The sequence below is a fragment of the Sphaerulina musiva genome (genome assembly GCF_000320565.1).
Source record: "Sphaerulina musiva SO2202 unplaced genomic scaffold SEPMUscaffold_10, whole genome shotgun sequence".
In the NCBI taxonomy this organism is placed as follows: domain Eukaryota; kingdom Fungi; phylum Ascomycota; class Dothideomycetes; order Mycosphaerellales; family Mycosphaerellaceae; genus Sphaerulina; species Sphaerulina musiva.
In genome coordinates this window covers 957,825-975,151 of record NW_016017392.1, presented here as the reverse complement: position 1 = coordinate 975,151, position 17,327 = coordinate 957,825, and the positions used below count along the sequence as shown (strand labels likewise).

At 50.5% G+C, this 17,327-nt stretch overlaps 9 protein-coding genes across 9 annotated transcripts in view; 4 read left to right on the top strand and 5 right to left on the bottom strand.

Moving 5' to 3' along the window:
- SEPMUDRAFT_52170 (histone-fold-containing protein) overlaps positions 1-464 on the top strand; it is a gene marked incomplete at both ends in the record, with an annotated part of 1,120 nt that extends 656 nt beyond the window's left edge. The window contains 2 exons of the mRNA XM_016909218.1: positions 74-209; positions 336-464. Of these exons, the coding sequence (XP_016757643.1) occupies positions 74-209; positions 336-464 (265 nt within the window). The remainder of the gene's footprint in view (positions 1-73; positions 210-335) is intronic.
- Positions 465-1,148: 684 nt separating this feature from the next.
- On the bottom strand, positions 1,149-3,929 carry SEPMUDRAFT_151505 (GDA1_CD39-domain-containing protein). The gene has a single exon (XM_016906859.1). It carries the CDS (start codon positions 3,734-3,736, stop codon positions 1,556-1,558), a length of 2,181 nt encoding a protein of 726 aa, XP_016757642.1. The 5' UTR covers positions 3,737-3,929; the 3' UTR covers positions 1,149-1,555.
- Positions 3,930-4,553: 624 nt separating this feature from the next.
- SEPMUDRAFT_72292 (class I glutamine amidotransferase-like protein) lies at positions 4,554-5,862 on the bottom strand. Its single transcript, XM_016909982.1, has 3 exons — positions 5,500-5,862; positions 5,128-5,354; positions 4,554-5,035 (listed from the first exon to the last, which is right to left on the bottom strand). The coding sequence occupies exons 1-3, from the start codon at positions 5,738-5,740 to the stop codon at positions 4,745-4,747; spliced, it is 759 nt and encodes a 252-aa protein (XP_016757641.1). The 5' UTR covers positions 5,741-5,862; the 3' UTR covers positions 4,554-4,744.
- A 530-nt stretch (positions 5,863-6,392) lies between these two features.
- On the bottom strand, positions 6,393-8,841 carry SEPMUDRAFT_151503 (short-chain dehydrogenase/reductase). Its single transcript, XM_016906858.1, has 4 exons — positions 7,570-8,841; positions 7,356-7,492; positions 6,904-7,279; positions 6,393-6,794 (listed from the first exon to the last, which is right to left on the bottom strand). Exons 1-4 carry the CDS (start codon positions 7,712-7,714, stop codon positions 6,580-6,582), a joined length of 873 nt encoding a protein of 290 aa, XP_016757639.1. The 5' UTR covers positions 7,715-8,841; the 3' UTR covers positions 6,393-6,579.
- SEPMUDRAFT_128166 (uncharacterized protein) lies at positions 6,794-8,841 on the bottom strand. Its single transcript, XM_016902197.1, has 3 exons — positions 7,570-8,841; positions 7,356-7,492; positions 6,794-7,279 (listed from the first exon to the last, which is right to left on the bottom strand). The coding sequence occupies exon 1, from the start codon at positions 8,803-8,805 to the stop codon at positions 8,014-8,016; it is 792 nt and encodes a 263-aa protein (XP_016757640.1). The 5' UTR covers positions 8,806-8,841; the 3' UTR covers positions 6,794-7,279; positions 7,356-7,492; positions 7,570-8,013.
- Positions 8,842-10,233: 1,392 nt separating this feature from the next.
- Positions 10,234-15,853, top strand: SEPMUDRAFT_166192 (uncharacterized protein; the record flags this gene model as incomplete). Its single annotated transcript, XM_016908207.1, has 5 exons — positions 10,234-14,670; positions 14,722-14,736; positions 14,792-15,323; positions 15,412-15,590; positions 15,743-15,853. The coding sequence occupies one exon, from the start codon at positions 10,234-10,236 to the stop codon at positions 11,836-11,838; it is 1,605 nt and encodes a 534-aa protein (XP_016757637.1). The 3' UTR covers positions 11,839-14,670; positions 14,722-14,736; positions 14,792-15,323; positions 15,412-15,590; positions 15,743-15,853.
- SEPMUDRAFT_151499 (major facilitator superfamily protein) lies at positions 10,299-15,853 on the top strand. Its single transcript, XM_016906857.1, has 5 exons — positions 10,299-14,670; positions 14,722-14,736; positions 14,792-15,323; positions 15,412-15,590; positions 15,743-15,853. The coding sequence occupies exon 1, from the start codon at positions 12,492-12,494 to the stop codon at positions 14,004-14,006; it is 1,515 nt and encodes a 504-aa protein (XP_016757636.1). The 5' UTR covers positions 10,299-12,491; the 3' UTR covers positions 14,007-14,670; positions 14,722-14,736; positions 14,792-15,323; positions 15,412-15,590; positions 15,743-15,853.
- SEPMUDRAFT_52108 (Metallo-hydrolase/oxidoreductase) lies at positions 14,626-15,823 on the top strand (the record flags this gene model as incomplete). The annotated part of the gene is made up of 5 exons (XM_016909214.1): positions 14,626-14,670; positions 14,722-14,736; positions 14,792-15,323; positions 15,412-15,590; positions 15,743-15,823. The coding sequence occupies 5 exons, from the start codon at positions 14,626-14,628 to the stop codon at positions 15,821-15,823; spliced, it is 852 nt and encodes a 283-aa protein (XP_016757638.1).
- Positions 15,854-15,872: 19 nt separating the features above from the next.
- On the bottom strand, positions 15,873-17,188 carry SEPMUDRAFT_151498 (uncharacterized protein). The gene is made up of 3 exons (XM_016906856.1): positions 16,955-17,188; positions 16,569-16,783; positions 15,873-16,392 (listed from the first exon to the last, which is right to left on the bottom strand). Exons 1-3 carry the CDS (start codon positions 17,145-17,147, stop codon positions 15,892-15,894), a joined length of 909 nt encoding a protein of 302 aa, XP_016757635.1. The 5' UTR covers positions 17,148-17,188; the 3' UTR covers positions 15,873-15,891.
- Between the last annotated feature and the right edge of the window lie 139 nt (positions 17,189-17,327).

The following is a 17,327-nucleotide window of genomic DNA, read 5'->3' as shown; positions in this document are numbered from 1 at the left end:
GAGAGAGAGAGAGAGAGAGAGAGAGAGAGAGAAGAGGCGAAAAGAAAAAAAAAACTGACCCCATCGCCTATAGTAAAATCCTCAAGGAAAACATTCAAGGAGTCACCAAACCCGCCATCCGTCGCTTAGCCCGTCGAGGAGGTGTCAAACGTATCTCGGGCGATATCTACGACCCCATACGCCAGAGTTTGAAAGATTATCTCACAAAGGTCAGTGTATCAATTTCCACTAAAGTGTGGAAACTACTCTCCCCTCTCTTCCTCTCTCTCTCTCTCTCTCTGTCCGCAGAAATCAAACATTGCTAATTTTCACACATATACCTCCAATGACAACAGGCCCTAGAAAAAATCATCGCCATCACAGAATATCGCAATGCGAAAACTGTGACTGCTCTCGATGTTGTTTTTGGTTTGAGGCAGATTGGTCAGACGTTGTATGGCTTTGGTGTCGGTAATTCTAAGTGAAAACGAGAGAGAGAGAGAGAACACCCCTTGTTCTTACTTTTAGTTGTTGGCGAAGGGAAAAGAAAGAAAGGAAACGAGAGACAAGCAAGGCACACCATTGAGATGAGCATTGAACATTGGACATGGAAGATGGAGGAAATGCGTGAGTGAGATGGAGAGAAAAAGAACGAACATGAAAAACAAAATGTCTATTGATTAACACCAAAAAAAGAAAACCAACAGAGAGGGACCCCCTCCCCCTCTACCCTACTCTACCTCATGCAAAGAGACAGACAGCCTGCCTACCATGTACAATAGTAGCAGTAGCAGAAGCAGAAACAAAACTAGAAACAAAACTAGAAGTCATCAGTCAAGGACTTTTTTTATTGAGAAAAAAAAGAATAGGGGGGATGAATATAAAAAAAAAGACTACCTTACCTTATCTTACCTACCCAGGCCTACCCTACCTATCTGAGTAGGTAAGTAGGTACCTAAGTATACATATAGTAGCTTCTACCTCTTTCTCTTTCTCTTTCTCTTTCTCTTTCTCTTTCAAAAGGATAACTTACTACTAGGTAAGGTAGGTAGGTAGGTAGGTACCTTACTAAGGGTAACTTCATCACTAAACACGTCAAATGTTGAAATAAGGAGAAATTATTCACTACAGTCTATAAAAGTTTAGAGAAGGTAACATGAAGTCTCCAATCGAAGTAAGTGATATCATTTGATATGTGATATTATAAAGACCTCTCAAGCCATTTGCTAGGTAGGTGTTTTTTTGATTAAATACCTTAGCTTGGCAATGAGGTAAAAGTAAAAGCGATAAGGTAGTCTAACATAAAAACCTGTGTGTGCATCAGGTAGAAGAAGAAAGAAGCTTGTACATGCCATTTCTGCTGCTGCATGCGCTCCTTCCTCTCTCATCACACGAGCATATGAGCGCCTAATGTGATTCTTCTGTGTGTCGTTGATCTCATGTCTTTTCTTCGTTCAAATCTCAAAATTCACAATCAAGCAGCACACCGGGGGCTCAGTGGTGTGATGTGCCCCCAGCCAAAAAGAACTCCTGTCCAACACCTGTGCTCGAATGAAAATGCATGATCAAAAACCAATCAATCGACACTCTCCTTTAAAGGACTCATTAGCGGGCTTCGTCTCGTCGGGCTGTTCCTTCGACTGCGACTCGGCGCCCGGAGACTCTCCTTACTCTCAGTTCGGATAATCAAGCCGCCCCTCTCGAAAGGTGTCGGAGGGTTCGCGATACCCAAGCCATGCGAGCTCCCCACGCGTTCAGCACCAACAGCAGGGGTGTCAAAGTAGCCTTTTGATATCTTTGGCGACCCTCTCGCAATGTCAGGTGACAGCCCTCGCAGACCAGGTGTGGCCATTCCAGAAGTACGGCCAGCACGTGTAGAGTCCAATGCACTATCCAGGCTGGAGTCGGATAATCGCTCTCCATCCGAGACATCTGCGAGTTCAAAGTCGTCGTATTCATTATCGTTGCCTTCTTCTAGCACTCGTTCATACGTGGGAGAGCCACCGAAGAGTTTACCTCCCAGAAATCGATTGGCCTTGGGACGGAGTGGTTTTCCTCCTCCAGGACGCTTCCCTCCAGTGACTTTTTGGTACCATGATTGTCTTCTTTCGCGACCACAAAGGAGGTAGACTGCAACTGCGAAGATGAGCAGGAAGATGATGATGCCCGGGCCTCGACGACCGTAGTTGCTCGATAGTATGCGATCGTGCCAGTCGTCGCCATTTTGCAGGCTGCCAGTCCCGTTGGCAGGCAAAGGTTGGAGAGATCCAGCGGGAGACTGCCAGTCGTATGGCACAGCGGTGCTACTTTCGACATTACTGCCAAAGCCCACCACTTTCGTCTCGTCTATGGCTGGAATCTGTGAAGATGCGTAGAGCACAATCTTGCCGAGCGTCCAGCTGAGCTCTTTGCCATCGATTTTGTCGACCGCTTGGAAGGGGTCGACAAAGCCATGATCTTTCGCACTGCTCACAATAGCTTTTGTCTTGTTCCCCGCACCGCCTTTACTCGCTTCGATGCCGACTCGGGGAATCCCAATACCGTCGTGTAGCATGTTGATTAGCCAGCTGGCCTTGAAACACACTTCTTCCACCGTCTTCTCATCCACTTTGTGCCCCCAAGTTTCCTTCGCCACGTCTTTCTCGATGTCGATCCACTTGCGTGAGCAGAATTGTGTGACTTGCTTTTGATAGCTCGCAAAGTCGTACGCTTTGTCCTTGTGTGCCATTGCGAAGATCTCGTGGGTGGTATGCCAGTACTCAGACACGCCAACGAAGTGATTCACATCGAAGTCGATGGCGGGCGTGTGCTGTCCATTGAGTAGACATGGCGTATCTGTACACTCTTTTTCCTTTTCCAAGAGCGGGTACGTGCTCTTCAGGCATTCCGTGAAGTCACCCGTGCCAATCAAATGTGGTTCTGCAAGCGCGATGTCTTTCGATCCAGGCTCGAGCTCCTCTCCTGTCTTCTTCACCTTGATGCCGACGGGCAAGCACGGATCCGGGAGCTCATCGACACCAGGGGAGGCCTCCAGCAGTCGCGTCACGTATCGTCTCCGAGCCTCGTTGGCCCCAAAGCCTAGCCATGTCGTGACAAACACTCGATACTCCAGCGACTCGCCATTCACTTTTCGTAGTCTCAACAGTTTGAGATCATCTGCATGTTTCTCCGCCTCCGTGGCATTGGGCGCGAATGCAATCTGTGCCGAGGCCCCACCCATATCCAGGAAGCCGTAAGTATGGTGATCTTTGCCATGAACATGAACATCCGGTTTGTCGAAGCCTCCTAGCAAGTAATTCGCCGCAATCCAGCCATACAGACCCTCCGTTTCGCCTGGTATCACTTGTACGTGTACTCCACAATCCGGCAGCTGAAACTTGGTGTTGCGTTGAAAGTAAGAACACGTGTGCTCCAGCAATGCAGCGCGTTGATGATCGGGCAGTAATCGCATTCCGGCAGTGGCCAGAAGAAATATCGGCGTGCTCTCGACATCCTTCTTTGGAACAATGTCCAGCGCAAAGTCTACCAGCTCCTTCAAATGATCCGGGCCAACGGACTCGGGTCGGTCTCCAAAAGTCGATATGCCTGGATGCACCTTCTTGATCCATTCCTTATCTGTCTTGATATCCGGGAGACTCTGCAACTTCTTTTCGTGTCCCTTCTTCAACACATGCTCGGCTGAGTCCCATTTATAGACGTAGACTCGCGTGCCTGACGAGCCTGCATCGAAGACCAGGCCGTACCTGTGTTTCCCCATCTTTCCTTCCTTATTCGCGGTCGATTGTGGTTTCGCGATTGTGGTGGTCGGTTTCCCGTCGTTCGTATGGTTCGGGTATTAGGTAGTAATTAGTGGTGGATGTGATGCATTATGCGCGTGCTGTTTGCTCAGCAGCCACGCGAAGGGGATGTAGTGTGATTGTAGCGACTGTTGTGGTGGTGGTGGTGGCGGTAGTGGTAGTGGTAGTGGTAGTGGTGGTGGTAGTGGTGGTGGTAGTGGTGGTAGTGGTGGTGAGGGCAGAGAAAGAGAACGAGTGGTAAGGTAGGTGTAAAAGTGCGCAGAGTGTTTATGGCGACGATAAGGACACCGAGACTTTGAAGATTGGGGACAGGACGGGGAATGGATTGACTTCGGCGTGGAAGGACGAGCAAAGACTAGCGTACTCGGCTGCAACACCAGACAACGAATGTGAGATACGATACTCAGAGATAGAAGACTAGTAGAACCTTCAAAACTCCTCCTGCTTGACACTTGTGCAGACCAAGCTTTTGCCAATGACTAAGGCATGACTCTGGGCGTCGCACTGGCCACCAATCATCGTTGCAGCTGAACATGCGAACTCTTCCCGACTCGGCAGCACCGAGGTGAGGCGTAAAAAGGTGGCGCAATTCCAGACGCTCGGCTGTTGGCTGTCCCTCCTTTGCCTCCTCTCCTGTCCCTTTCTATCGACAACTCCTCCTCCACCTCCTCCTCCACCTAACCTCCACGGCAGCAGGATTGAAGATGATCATCACAGGCAATCATGAAACAACACTGGTCATGGGACTGATCATCATCATCGTCATGGCCACATGGATCTTGGTTGTCGGACTGCATTGTATGTCTATCAGGTTTATGCTCGTTGACATCCCACCTGTCATGCCTGCGACGCCAATCAAGCGTCGCAACACTTCTTCATGCCATTCCATTGACCCGTATGGCGACCTGATGAACGGTGCTGCGTCTCCCCTCTTCCCCTCTGCCGCAAAATATCGCAGCAGAGAGAAATCACTCCTCCCGCAAGAACCTCAAAAAAGCAGCCCCGACCACCACGCCGTCATGTGGGTTTCGCACGCGTTCCATGCCCTCCTTGTACATGGCATCATCGAAGATACCCCTCTCGTGTCGATTGTCGAGTAATTCAGCCACGAGCTCGCCATTGAACTCGGGATGCCCCTGTATCGTGATCAAGCGACCTTTGATATACATTCCCTGCACATCGCAACGAGGTGAATGCCCCAACGCCTCCGTGCCTGGGGGATACTCATACACGATATCGCGATGCATTTGATGTATAGCCTGCCACAGTCGTCAGCGTATAGTGCTTCTTGCTGCTGCTGCTGCTGCTGCTGCTCCACCCATGACCGCATAGCTATCCTCTTGACACTCACCAACTCATCAATCCCAAACAGCTTCTTCCCCTGTTCCGTCAACTGCACTTTCGTAACACTGACCTCCCACCCGCGATCGCTCCTGTCCACTTTGACGTCCAATGCTCTTCCAATAATCTGATGCCCGAAACACACTCCAATCAATCGCACGCGATCGTGCTGTAAGACCTTTTTGGTGAAATCCACCAATTTGAGAATCCACGGATCATTATCGAATGAATTATGTCCTGCGAGAAAAGGTGCCCCCGAAGCATTCAGCCTTCATCCACAACATATATGATCCACTTTTTTTTTTCTCAGCAGCAGCAGCAGCAGCATGTGCCGCTGAGTAATATTAAAGTGATGAGAAAGAAAGAAAAAAACCAGACATACTGCTCCCCGTCAACAGCACAGCATCCACATTCTCCAATTCGGGATACACCTCCTGATTCACGACGTCGTATTTCGTAATATCCAATTCCACCTCCCCTTCTCCCTTCTCTTGCAAGAGCTTCGCGCCATTCGAGAGCAGCTCTTTAAACAGGTTTCCATATCCGCCGTACTTTTCTTTTGTACGCCCGATCGGTGTGTCGCATTCGAGGACGGCAATGCGGAGGGGGGCATGATGACGCATTGTGATGAAGGGAGTGAGATTGGAAGAGTTGAAGGGTCAAGAGTGGAAGAGAAGAAACACAAAAGCTTCAGATCAGGTCAGGTACATATGATGTACTGTACCTAAGTCAGGGCAAACAAAAGTTTTCAGCTAAGGTAGGGAAGGAGGTAGGTACGCCTCGTGCTTGAACATCTCTGGAAGCGTCAAGGGATATATATTATGTATCTGTATTTATCAAAACACCGAATGTGAAAAAAGATAAGCCGGGCGGGCTGGCATCGTGGGGTACCCAAAAAAAAGCTAGGTATATACATCATACATCATACATCATACCTGTATCTGCCTAAGCAGGTACTGAACAGGCCAGGAGACTGAGAGAGTTCAGGCATTACCTTACACACCGCCGAACCGTCACATTCACCGCTGATAGTACATGTACCTCAGGTAAGGTAGACAGGAAATGGTATACATATTGGGTGCGCGCTTCCATTATCAGGTAGGTCAGGTAAGGTACAGGTAGGTAAGTAGATTACACGATAGGGCAGAGGTACTGGTAATGTTGGAAGCGTGTAGAGCGACGACATAGGCGGACCGGATTACTGCCGAGGATACTGTAGGTTCTCGTTGAGTAAACGCACGCATGCACGCACGCACGCCTGTGGAACATACATAGGTACAGTAGAAGGATCTGGGGCGAAGATTCTATGTAACAATCGGAGGAGCTGTCGTTTGGGTTGTCAAAGAGAGAGCAGCACCAGCTCGTGTGCAACAACGAAAGATTTTTACAGTGAATCGGCCTTTTCCCATCGAACCGATATATGTTCATTGATCGGTATTCACACCAAGACAACAAGGTACCATCAAAACTGCGTCCCAGTACACAAACTCCCATCAACAACAAGATTCGTCCCACTAATAAAACTCGCCCTCTCACTCGCCAAAAACACACACGCATCCGCCACTTCTTCCGGCTTACCCATACGACCCATGGGATTCAAAGCCATTTGACTGGCAAACAATTCCGGAGCTTTTTTTTCGATATTTCCCCATGCACCATCTTCAATGTAGATATTGCCTGCAGAAATTTCATCATCAATCATTAATCAGTAACCAAGTAACCACCAGATGGATGATGGATCCCACATCTATGCGTGAAAATCGAAAATCGAAAAAAGAAAACTTACCAGGAGAAACAGTATTCGCCCTCACGCCCTTAGACGCCAACGTATGCGCCAACCCAGCCGTATAATGAATCAACCCCGCCTTCATAATCGGATACGGCCCAGGAGCCGTAAAATCAACATCTCGTCCCGAAACAGAAGAGATGGTGACAATATTCCCCCGAGACTTCTCCAAATGGGGCAGAGCAGCTTGGATGAGATGATAAGTTCCCATCAAATCCGTCTGAAACGCCGTGTGCCAATTCTCGACGCTGTCTTCGATGCTCAAGCTGGAGACGTTGGCGATGACGATGTGGATTTTGCTGGATTCTTGGGCGGTCGAGTTGACCCATTGCGTGAGTTTGTCTTTGTTGGTGACGTCGACTACGGCGCCGATGGCCTGGGGCGGGGCGGATGTTGATCAGCTCGTGTAAGAGGAAGAAAAGGAAAAAAAAAGGGAGAGAATGGTGCCGCACCTTACTGTCCGGGTAGTCTTTGCGATAAGTTTCATTGGCGGCTTGAACATCACTTGCGGTTCTGGAGCAAAAGTGTACTGTGGCACCTTCCTTGAGGAACGCTCGAACGATGGAACGTCCGATGCCTTTGGTGCCGCCTGCGAAGAAAAAACAAAGCATGAGCTGGGCCAACTTGGACTTTTTCCATGTCAAGGTAGACTATTGGGTCGCCCACCTGTGATGAGCACGACTTTCTTCTCTAGACCCATATACATCTTGTTGTGTATGCCTGAAGGATTTCGGTCTTGCGAGCAATAGTTGAGAACAAGGGGAGAGGAGAGCCTTGGTGACTTGCACGACGATGTCGTGGCCAAGTACATACCATAACATGAAGCTCAAGTGGAAGCTCGATAGCTATTTACGTCATATTCATCAGGCGCTGCTCGGCTGTTGTTGTATTTCCAGGCTGGGCGCATACATGGCCTCATCTCACCATTCGAGGCACATTGCCGTATCCGTGTCAACAGATCGTGTGGGATGCTTCGAGCGCGCATTACATAGGATGCAGTTCGTCAAGTCATGAATTCGTGAACGTTAGGTACTGACACATGATCGCTCCTGTCCCATCTCGGATCTACCACCAGCACTTCTACCTCCCATGCCTTAGGTCAGGTACTGCTTACTTCAATACTACGATGACCAGGACCAAGATGATGACCAGTATCGTGATCGTGATCCAGTTCCAGTTGTCCTTGGCCTTCCGTGAAAACGTCGTGAGCCTCTTCTGTGCACCATATAGCTGATTGCTATGCCTATCCACACCGCGTTCCACGTCGTCCAGAAGTTCGACCTGCTCATCCAGCTCATTGCCCATTTGGATGCCTAGCATGCGCTGCCTTCCTATGCTCTGGCCTAGTGTGTCCAGCTGCTCATCCTGTTCTCGCAGCACTTGCTTGTGAAAGGCGTGTATCTGCTGGTTGTCCATATCTGTGTGATTCGGTGCTTCGGGTTCATCTCTATACCGCTCTTGGTCTGCGAAAAGTGCTGCGCGATTCGCTTGCGCTTCTGCATCGTCGTCGTCGTCGTCCGGGTCGTCGCGAAAGCGCACGTTTCTATTGCTGCGCGTTCTGTTCGGCCTCGACTTTGCTGCCGCGAAGTCGCCGGCCAAAGCTGGATCGTTCGGGCTGCTGGCCTCTACAGGCGGAGGCGCAGACCCATGAAACTGCGCATACAGCTGACTATACTGTTTCCGCAACCGCGACAGGTCCGAGCTATCGTCCTCGGCCGCCCCTAGATCTCTTTGCTGCGCCTCCAACTGCTCCAGGCCATCGTGCAGTTGCGACAAGGATCGCTCTATCTGGCCATCCTGCTTGTGCGAGTCGAGGTTCAGGCTGACGGCGCGTTGCCGCTCGAGCAACGATAGCTTCAGATGGTCGGCCAGCAGCAGGAGCTGGTGAGATGAGGTTGCCATGGTGGTTGATGCCGTCGTCCTGGAAGGCTCTTTCTGGAATGGCGAAGGCTGTTTAGGGTGGTGCGATGCCTGCATGTGCTCGATCACCACCTGCGGGTGTTTCGCTCTGCGCGCCGCAGACGCTAGCCGCAACGCGCCACAGTCGATATAGAGATCGCGTGGCTGTCGTGCCGATATCACAAGCTCGTTTCCCGGCTGCAGTAGGCACTCAGAACGTTGATCTAGCGATTCGGATCGAGGGTTGTTTGCACAGACTCTGGTTAGGTAGTTCTAGAACTACCAGGTATCCACCTCATAGGAGGTAGTAGGATGTACCTCCAGGAGATAGGAGGTAGGCAGGTACCACAGATGCAGCTGGTGAAAGCCCCTTTGGAGCCACAAGCCAAGCCCGTAACAAACCAACCCAAATCACCAAATGCATGGAGGAAGACTGGAAGTAGGAGTAGATCAGTAGATGGATGCCAATCTACCTGGTAACTGACACGCCGGTTTCACGGTGTTCCATCACCACATGTGCCTCACCTATTATTACTGCATTGCGCGCTTCTGCGTCCCAGTCCTTCATTCACTATACTCGCCGATACACATGGTAGCCAACAAGCCTGCTCTAAGCAGCGATCGACAACATACATGATATCTCCTTGCTATACTAACCTCGTATGAGGTAGTACGTGCCTGACTTGCTAGATCTACCTCCTACTAGAACTAACGAACAGAACTACCGACTGCTGACGGGGCAAAGGGGCGAGCTGCAGGTCCAAGAAGCAGCCAGCCGCGCGGTATGCTCTCGTCTACACGCTCATCGTTCACGCCTTGCGAAACAGTCAACGCCCGCCAAAGCCCGCATTTTCGGGTCCTTGCAGAGAGGCAAGCACTGTCCCAAACGCCGGGTAATTATTGTTACTATTGTAGTCCTGTATGGAGGTACCTCCTAGGCTCCTACATTATGTCCGCCGCTGGCAAACTTTACGCAGCGTCCAACAAGTAGCAATACCTCCTGAGATACCTTAGGTACATACCTTACCTTGACCTGCCTCCTCCCGTCCGGATTCCCATCTATACCTTACACATAACAACTTACCTTAATTACTGTTGCCAGCAAAACGACAGTTGTCGTTCTACGTATGCATCCAGTGGTCAAGACCACCCGATCCAAACCGTTCGGATTGCCTCTAGCGGATGGAGCGGGAGCCCGTCGGGAATTCCGTCTCCTGTGCCCAGAACTACCTCTGCCTCGTTCCAGCCATGTCGAGACCTTCCTCTTTCTTCCGACCAAATCGGCGTGCAACTCCAGAGAGCACAACTCTCGCTGCATCGCCTTCGAGAACGACTTCGCTCAGTGGTGGCACAAGCTTGGAGCCACGAGCCGCAGGTGTGGGACCCAACATGCAGCGAAGCGCCTCCACCAGCAGAGGCGGCACGCCTACAATGCGGGGCATGGAGAGATTGGAGAAGCGAAGGACAATGGAAGAGAGGAACTTTTTGATTTCCAAGGCGAGAGCACAGAACTTCAATCCTCCTGTGGACCTACGCTTGCTAGACTACATTGGTGACTGCGACGACAATCTCACATGCCCCATCTGCCGCTGTCCGTTCGTGGATCCCGTCGTCCTGGCCGATTGCGATCACTATTTCTGCCGCGACTGTATACGACAGACGTGGAATGCCTCGACTGCATATAACCCACTGGGCCCGAGAGGAGACTGCCCAACGTGTCGCACGCCCGCCAAGCTGAATGCGCGATCGGCAACGAGCAAGATCCTGATCAACATTGTGGACGACTTGCTGGTCAGATGTCCCAAGGCCGAAGAAGGTTGCAAGCTGGAGATCAAGCGTGGCGAAGTGCAGGATCACGTATCAATATACTGTGGCTTCGCTCTGATCGAATGCCCGGATTATAATTGCGAGCTGCCCGTGCGACGGAAGGACTCGAAGGACGGGTGCCTTCACTACCCCGTCAGCTGCATCGCTTGTCGCGAGGAGATGCAGAAATGCTACCTTGAGAAACACTGGAAGACCTCGTGTCCCGATCGGAAAGTTGCCTGCGAGCTTTGCAAAATCAGAGTATATTACCGCGACCTTGGTGAGCACAAAACGAGGCAGTGCTCTGCCAATGTGATCCCATGCCCGGGTCACGCACTTGGCTGCAACAATCGCAGCATGAAATCGCAGGCTGAAAGGCACACCAGATCGTGCGCATTCGCCAAAATGGCCCCGCTATTCACTGCGATGACAGAGCGCATGGACGAGCAAGAGGCTGCACAGAAGGAAATGAGTCGGAAGCTAGAAGTCCTCGAAAATGGCTTCACATCAATGCACAGCATCCTCTATACCAGAATAGACGACCCAGACCGCACAAGTGCTGATCCCAGCTCAATACCATTGCTCCAGGATCATAACCGGCGCAGTCCCGCGCCCACAGATGATGTCGCCTCGCCAATGGAAGAAGCTGAGTTGGGCTTCGCTAGATTAACCCACGCGGACGTCGCACCGGGAACATCTCCACGCTCAGCCCGACATACGACCTCTCGCCAAACGCCTGATGTGCCTGGACCACGACCAGCAGACAGTTCCGAGCCTTTCAGCCCAGATTTCGACCTTGCCTCTCCGTTTCCACCCCCAGCAACGAATGGACCGTACGCCTCCCCACTCCACCACCTGCTTTCTATGCATGAAAGCTTGCGGGACGAGATGTCCCGCGTTAGCGCCGCATTACAAGAAGTCGATGGTCGACATCAAATGCAGACTCTCAACGAGAATCTGCGAACACGGGAAGAGATCTCGTACTTGACCGCCCAGGTTGCCGGTCTTAGTAGACAGGTGCACTGGTTGACTTCTGCGCAATTGCAACGACAAGGCAGAAGTGGCACAGCGGGTGCTGGTGCTTCTGGAGAAGCCGGACCTAGTGTTGGAGCTGCACTATCATCCGCTGTGCAAGGCGCTGCGAGGATGGTCAGCGGGGCTGGGCGAGAGGGGACGCCTCCTATGCCAGTACGGAGAGGGACGAGCGAAGAAGGGAGGACTAAGCTTTGAGTCTATCGGCAATCACAGGAAGATGAAGCATGATGGCGCGACGGGAGGATCATCCTCAGCATTTGTTTCCCATGGCGATGGTGTTATGTCCCTATTCTGAACAGTGAGGGGAACTTGAACTTTTCGAGCTCTATGGTAATGATGATGATCATTCCATGACGACAGGACCACTGGACTGCTGTAGTCGATCTTGTAATGAGATCTTACCATCGATATCAACATATATTGACATATTTTGGACGCTGAAGCGGATCTAGATGTCCGCAATGCGAGGTCACGAATTGGAAACAGTTTGTCACAAATATCGGTGTCTGTCTCCAATTGTCGACTTCGGGACGACTGCATTTAGCATCAATCGGTATGCTGACAGAAGACTGGCTAGCCCTCTTTCGTGCCTTCAGCACCTGCGGCAGTCGAAGTCATTGATGACGATGATGAGTGCAGAGATGTTCTCTACCTGGGTATGTGTCTACCAAGAGAGGCGAGGGAGAGGGCGCCAAGATGGCTGGTCCGTGCCGCTTGGCTGTGAGCATGAAAATGGCCCGAGTCTCGGAGACTAAACTACCTAATAACAATAATAAGAGAGGTCGACTCACCAACATGCTTTTTCATCGCACACTCGTCGGGCTCCTTCATCGACATACTGATCCATAATGGCTGAGTCGCCCAGAGAGCCAGAGCACGCGCTCAAGCAAGCCAACGCCCAAGAGCAGGATGCTGAGCATGGGATTGGGCACAGCTCCACAGACACGCCACCAGTCGACCCAGTCCGGATGCGCAAGATCTACCGGAAGCTGGATCTACGGATTATACCACCTTTCTGGCTCCTCTATTTCCTCTGCTCGGCTATTCGCTCCAATGTCGGCTTGGCACAGACGATGAATACAGCCAATGGCCACAACCTCGGAGCATATCTCGACATTTCTAGTCACCAAGTCTCTACTGGTCTAGCACTCTTCTATGTCAGCTATGTCATCTTCGAGGTTCCCTCCAACCTCGCTATGAGCAAGCTATCCCCTTCGACGTGGCTTGCCCGAATTGTAATCACTGTGGGAATTATCGGCACGGCAATGGTGGGCATGACGAATGCTGCAGGCTATTATGTGCTCAGATTCTTGCTCGGAGCTGTAGAAGCTGGCATGTGGCCCGGCATGGCATTGTTTTTGACAATGTTCTACCCGCCTCAGCGAATGGCGAAGCGCATCGGGTGGTACTTTACAGCTTCGCAGGTCTCAGCGGCTGTCGTGGGACTTGTCAGTGCAGGCTTCCAGGAGATGGATGGGGATGGAGGTCTTGTGGGCTTTCAGTGGATGTTCTTGCTTTGGGGGCTGGTGACGTTGCTCTGTGGTATCGGTCTGGTCTGGTGGCTTCCCGATCGACCACTTGCACCAGGAGAGCAGCAGAAAGTGACATGGCTCAATAAGTATCTCCCCGTTACGAAGCCTGCATTGTCGGGCGATGACGCTCTCCTGCACTACTACGACCTCAAGCAGGCTTACCACAGCAGCAACTGGAACATGCGAGATTTGTGGAATGTGATGATTGATTGGCGGTTTTGGCCACTGCTCGTCATGTACTTTGGCGTTGTTGGAGTGGGCAATGGCGTACAATCCTATGGCACTGTCATTCTCAAAGCCATCAATCCGGCGTTCACAGGAGTCCAGCTGAGCTTGTTGTATGCACCCATCTGGATATGCGATCTCATCGGCATTCTTTGCGTGACGCCTATTAGCGATCGCTTTCACAAGCAGAGAGCATTATGGTTCAGCCTCGCAACCGCTCTTCAGATTCTTGGCCTCCTTGTGACTACATACGCTGGCGATTCCACTGCTGGAAGATGGGGTCGCTATGTAGGCCTTCTCATAGTAGGCTTCGGATTGGGTCCGACAGTGCCCATTACCATGACGTGGACTGCTGAGATCTTTCAGCCAAGACACGGTGAGATTGGAGTTGCAGCTGCGTCCGCTCTAGTGTCCGGACTAGGAAACCTTGGATCCGTCGTCACCAACTATGCTCTTTTCTCCGGATGGCCAGAAGACGCACGCAGATCACCAGTATATGTTGGCTCCAACTGGGTCATGATTGCTATGCTCCTTGCGAGTATCGCGTGTAGCTTTCTGATGCAAGGACTTTTGCGGGCAACGGCGGCGGGACCCCGCTCGGGATGAGGACATTTATCTGCGCTCAGCAAGAAACTGCAGAATCCAACCGCAGTCCAGGCCTCGTCCTGTGGAGAGCACATGTGTGTTTCGTGCCATGGCAGGTCTGCAGACATCGAGCCATGTCACGACTTGCACGGACGCGATCGACAATTTGGATCGTTTCAACTCTACATGTCCATTCCAGCTCAATTGTCTGCCATATAACAAGCAAGCTCGCCGTCGTCTCCAGGCAATCGCTTGTTGCGGACGACCACCGGCGGCGAGACCAATCATAGCTTCAACAGGGCACGCCGATCAAAAAGTGTCGAGACTGCCAAGGCTCGGGCGTACTCTCACTTCTTCGTATTGTATGCGAGCATTGGCTTTTGGAAGTAGCAAGTTATCACAGGAATTGCGAGGCTGACGTCCAACGTGCCTGAAAGCCTACTATGAGTGGACGAGTAATAGCAAAAGCAAGTAGGAGGTAAGCTTGGTCATGTTGGAGACAGAAGCGGAGCAAGTTTCATCAAGTTCTAAGCGATTCGCTCGAACGGAATCCCGTAGGCCTGACGAATCAGGTAATCTAGCAAGTTTATCAACACCCGACCACCTCGTCGATTTTCTCACATATATCAGCATTGTAACAATGGCGACTACATTCGGACTTGATCTGGTCAACCAAGCTCCAGAAGTAGGTATATGCATTGCTGCTCCTGACTAGAGCATAGCTAATATCCATTAGGGCACCAAACTATGGGTTCGACACCCCATAGCATATTCTCACAACAGACTACTAATCGATCTTGATCCAGCTTCTCCACTGCGGCAACCTCGAAGCAGACGAAGGATGGTTCATGCGAGGCGCGGGTACCACGACAGCCTCCAATCCCACGCAGATTGCACCTCGTCGAAAAGCTGTCATCATATCAGTCCTCATTGAACATCCCACCGAAGGTCTGATTCTCTTCGAAACAGGTGGCGGCGACAACTATCCCGAAGTGTGGGGAGCTCCTCTAAATGACATTTTTGCCCGTGTCGACTACTCGCCGGAGCATGAACTTCCCGCTCAGATCAAGAAGACTGGCCATGATATCAAAGACGTCAAAGCCGTGATTATGGGTCACATGCATCTCGACCACGCGGGAGGTCTGGAGAACTTCAAAGGAACGGAAGTGCCCATATACATCCACGAAAAGGAGTTGAAGCACGCTTGGTATGCTGTCGCCACCAAATCGGATCTCGGCGTCTATCTGCCCAAGGACTTATCACTGGATTTGAACTGGAAAGCCTTCCATGGACCCTTTTTGGAATTCGCCCCGGGGATTAATCTGAGACATGCTCCCGGTCAGTTTTTTCCCCTACCACATTCGCCGCTGCCTGCAAGAGAAAAAAAAGAGCGATAAGTACTGATGATGAACATGAGAAAGTCTAGGCCACACTCCCGGACTGGTGATTATGCAAGTCAATCTGAAAGAGTCTGGAACGTGGATTTTCACGATAGATCAGTATCACGTTCACGAGAATTGGGAGTCTGGTATTCCGCAGGGCTGGCTGGCACGAGACCATGATGACTGGGTAGAGTCAGACCAGATGATTAAAGCTTTGCAGAAGGTGAGAGTCCCTCCCTACCTTATTTCCTTGGTGACACCAATTTTGTTGCATACAACCAAAACGAAAAAGGGGAGAGAGAAAAAAAAAGAAACAGAGAATATGAACAAAAAAGTGTCATGTATGCCGTGCGTGCTAATAAGACAATAACACAGCGTACAAATGCCAAGATGGTATTCGGTCACTGTGCCGATACATTTTTCTCATACCAGATTGCTCCTCATACATATATGTAGTATGTAGTATTTGACCATACTTATTCACTCTTTCTCCCCTCCACAGCCTGCTTCTTCTGCTGCTGCTGCTACTTCTGTTTCTCCTCCTGCTCCCGCATCACCCTCTTCCAAATCTGTCTTCCGGTCAATACCGTCGAAACTGTACTCGCCATTCCCACGACTATCGGCCCCACGGGAATCCATCCGACAGCGGCGCCTGGAATGACTAAATCTGCAAAATCGATAATGAGTTGTTGTTGTGTTTGAGAGATATTTTTTTGTTGGGCTTGTTGTTGCTGAAGATTCTTTTTCTTTTTCTGCTCGGCAGCAGCAGCAGCAGCATCATCATCATCGTCGTCGTCGTCGTCGTCGTCGTCGTCGTCATCGCTACCGGATATCTCTTTCTTCTTCTTCTTTTCTCCTCCTGTCGTCGCTGTTGTTGATAATGATAACGATGATATTGTCGTCATCATCATCATCGAATACAACCCCAACAAAATCGAAATCGAAATCGAATAGAACCAGCATCTATTCGCTTCAGTTTGAACATAAGGTCCCCAGGTATAGTGGGTCACTCCGAGGGCATTGGTCTTTTTTTGCGTGGAGAAATTTTTTGGATTGTCACTGGGGTTAGTTTGTGTATCTTTTTTTTTCTTTCGGGAGGGGGGGGTTTGGATGTGTAGGTATATTGAGACACCTTGGGGGAAGAGGGAAGGAAGGCGGGGGGGGGGGAGGGGAGGAAGAGAAAGAGAGAAAAATTCCTCACAATCGTCAACATTTCCAAAAAGAAATACATGCCCAAAAACGCATATTTCATCCCTTCCAACATTTGTCGAAGCGTAGTACTTTTTCCTCCTTTTCCTCCTCCTTTTCCTTCTCCTCCACTTCCACCACTCCCATTCGACGACGATCCCGCCAAAATCTTCTCCCAAGCAATCTCCCAACAAGGATACCATTTCAACAATCGAAAATATCTTCTCCCTGATGATGACATTCACATTATCAGCTTTTCTTTTCTTTTCTTTATTACAAATATCAAAAAAAAAGAAAAAAAAAAATCCACACCGCGCGCAGCAAAACCAGAGACATCTCCCCCCTTTCCCTTTCCCTTTACAGCCTACTACGGGTTGTGGTGGTGATTTATTTGCATACCCAAAGCCAATTCTCCCCTTAATTTAATCCACATTTCCATCTGTTCTTGTATCATCTGTCCTTGTATCTGCGTATGTTGCGGCTGTTGTTGATAAACCCCAATCGCAATAGTCGCCAAGCCTTGAATTCCGCGGAGAGTTTTTTCGATTGCGGCGGCGTCGTTGGAGAAGGAGATTATGGAGGAGAGCAGCATGATTTGGGATGGTTGTTTTATGAGAGGGTTGAGAGGAGGATGGGATGGGGGATGGGGTATGAGGGATGTGTAAGGGGGAGGGAAGAAAGAAGATTGTGATATTTATCGGGTGATGAGTACGGGTATGGTTTTTTTTCCCGCCGGTGGACTAGGTAGGCGAAAGCGGCGGACGGGTTTGGG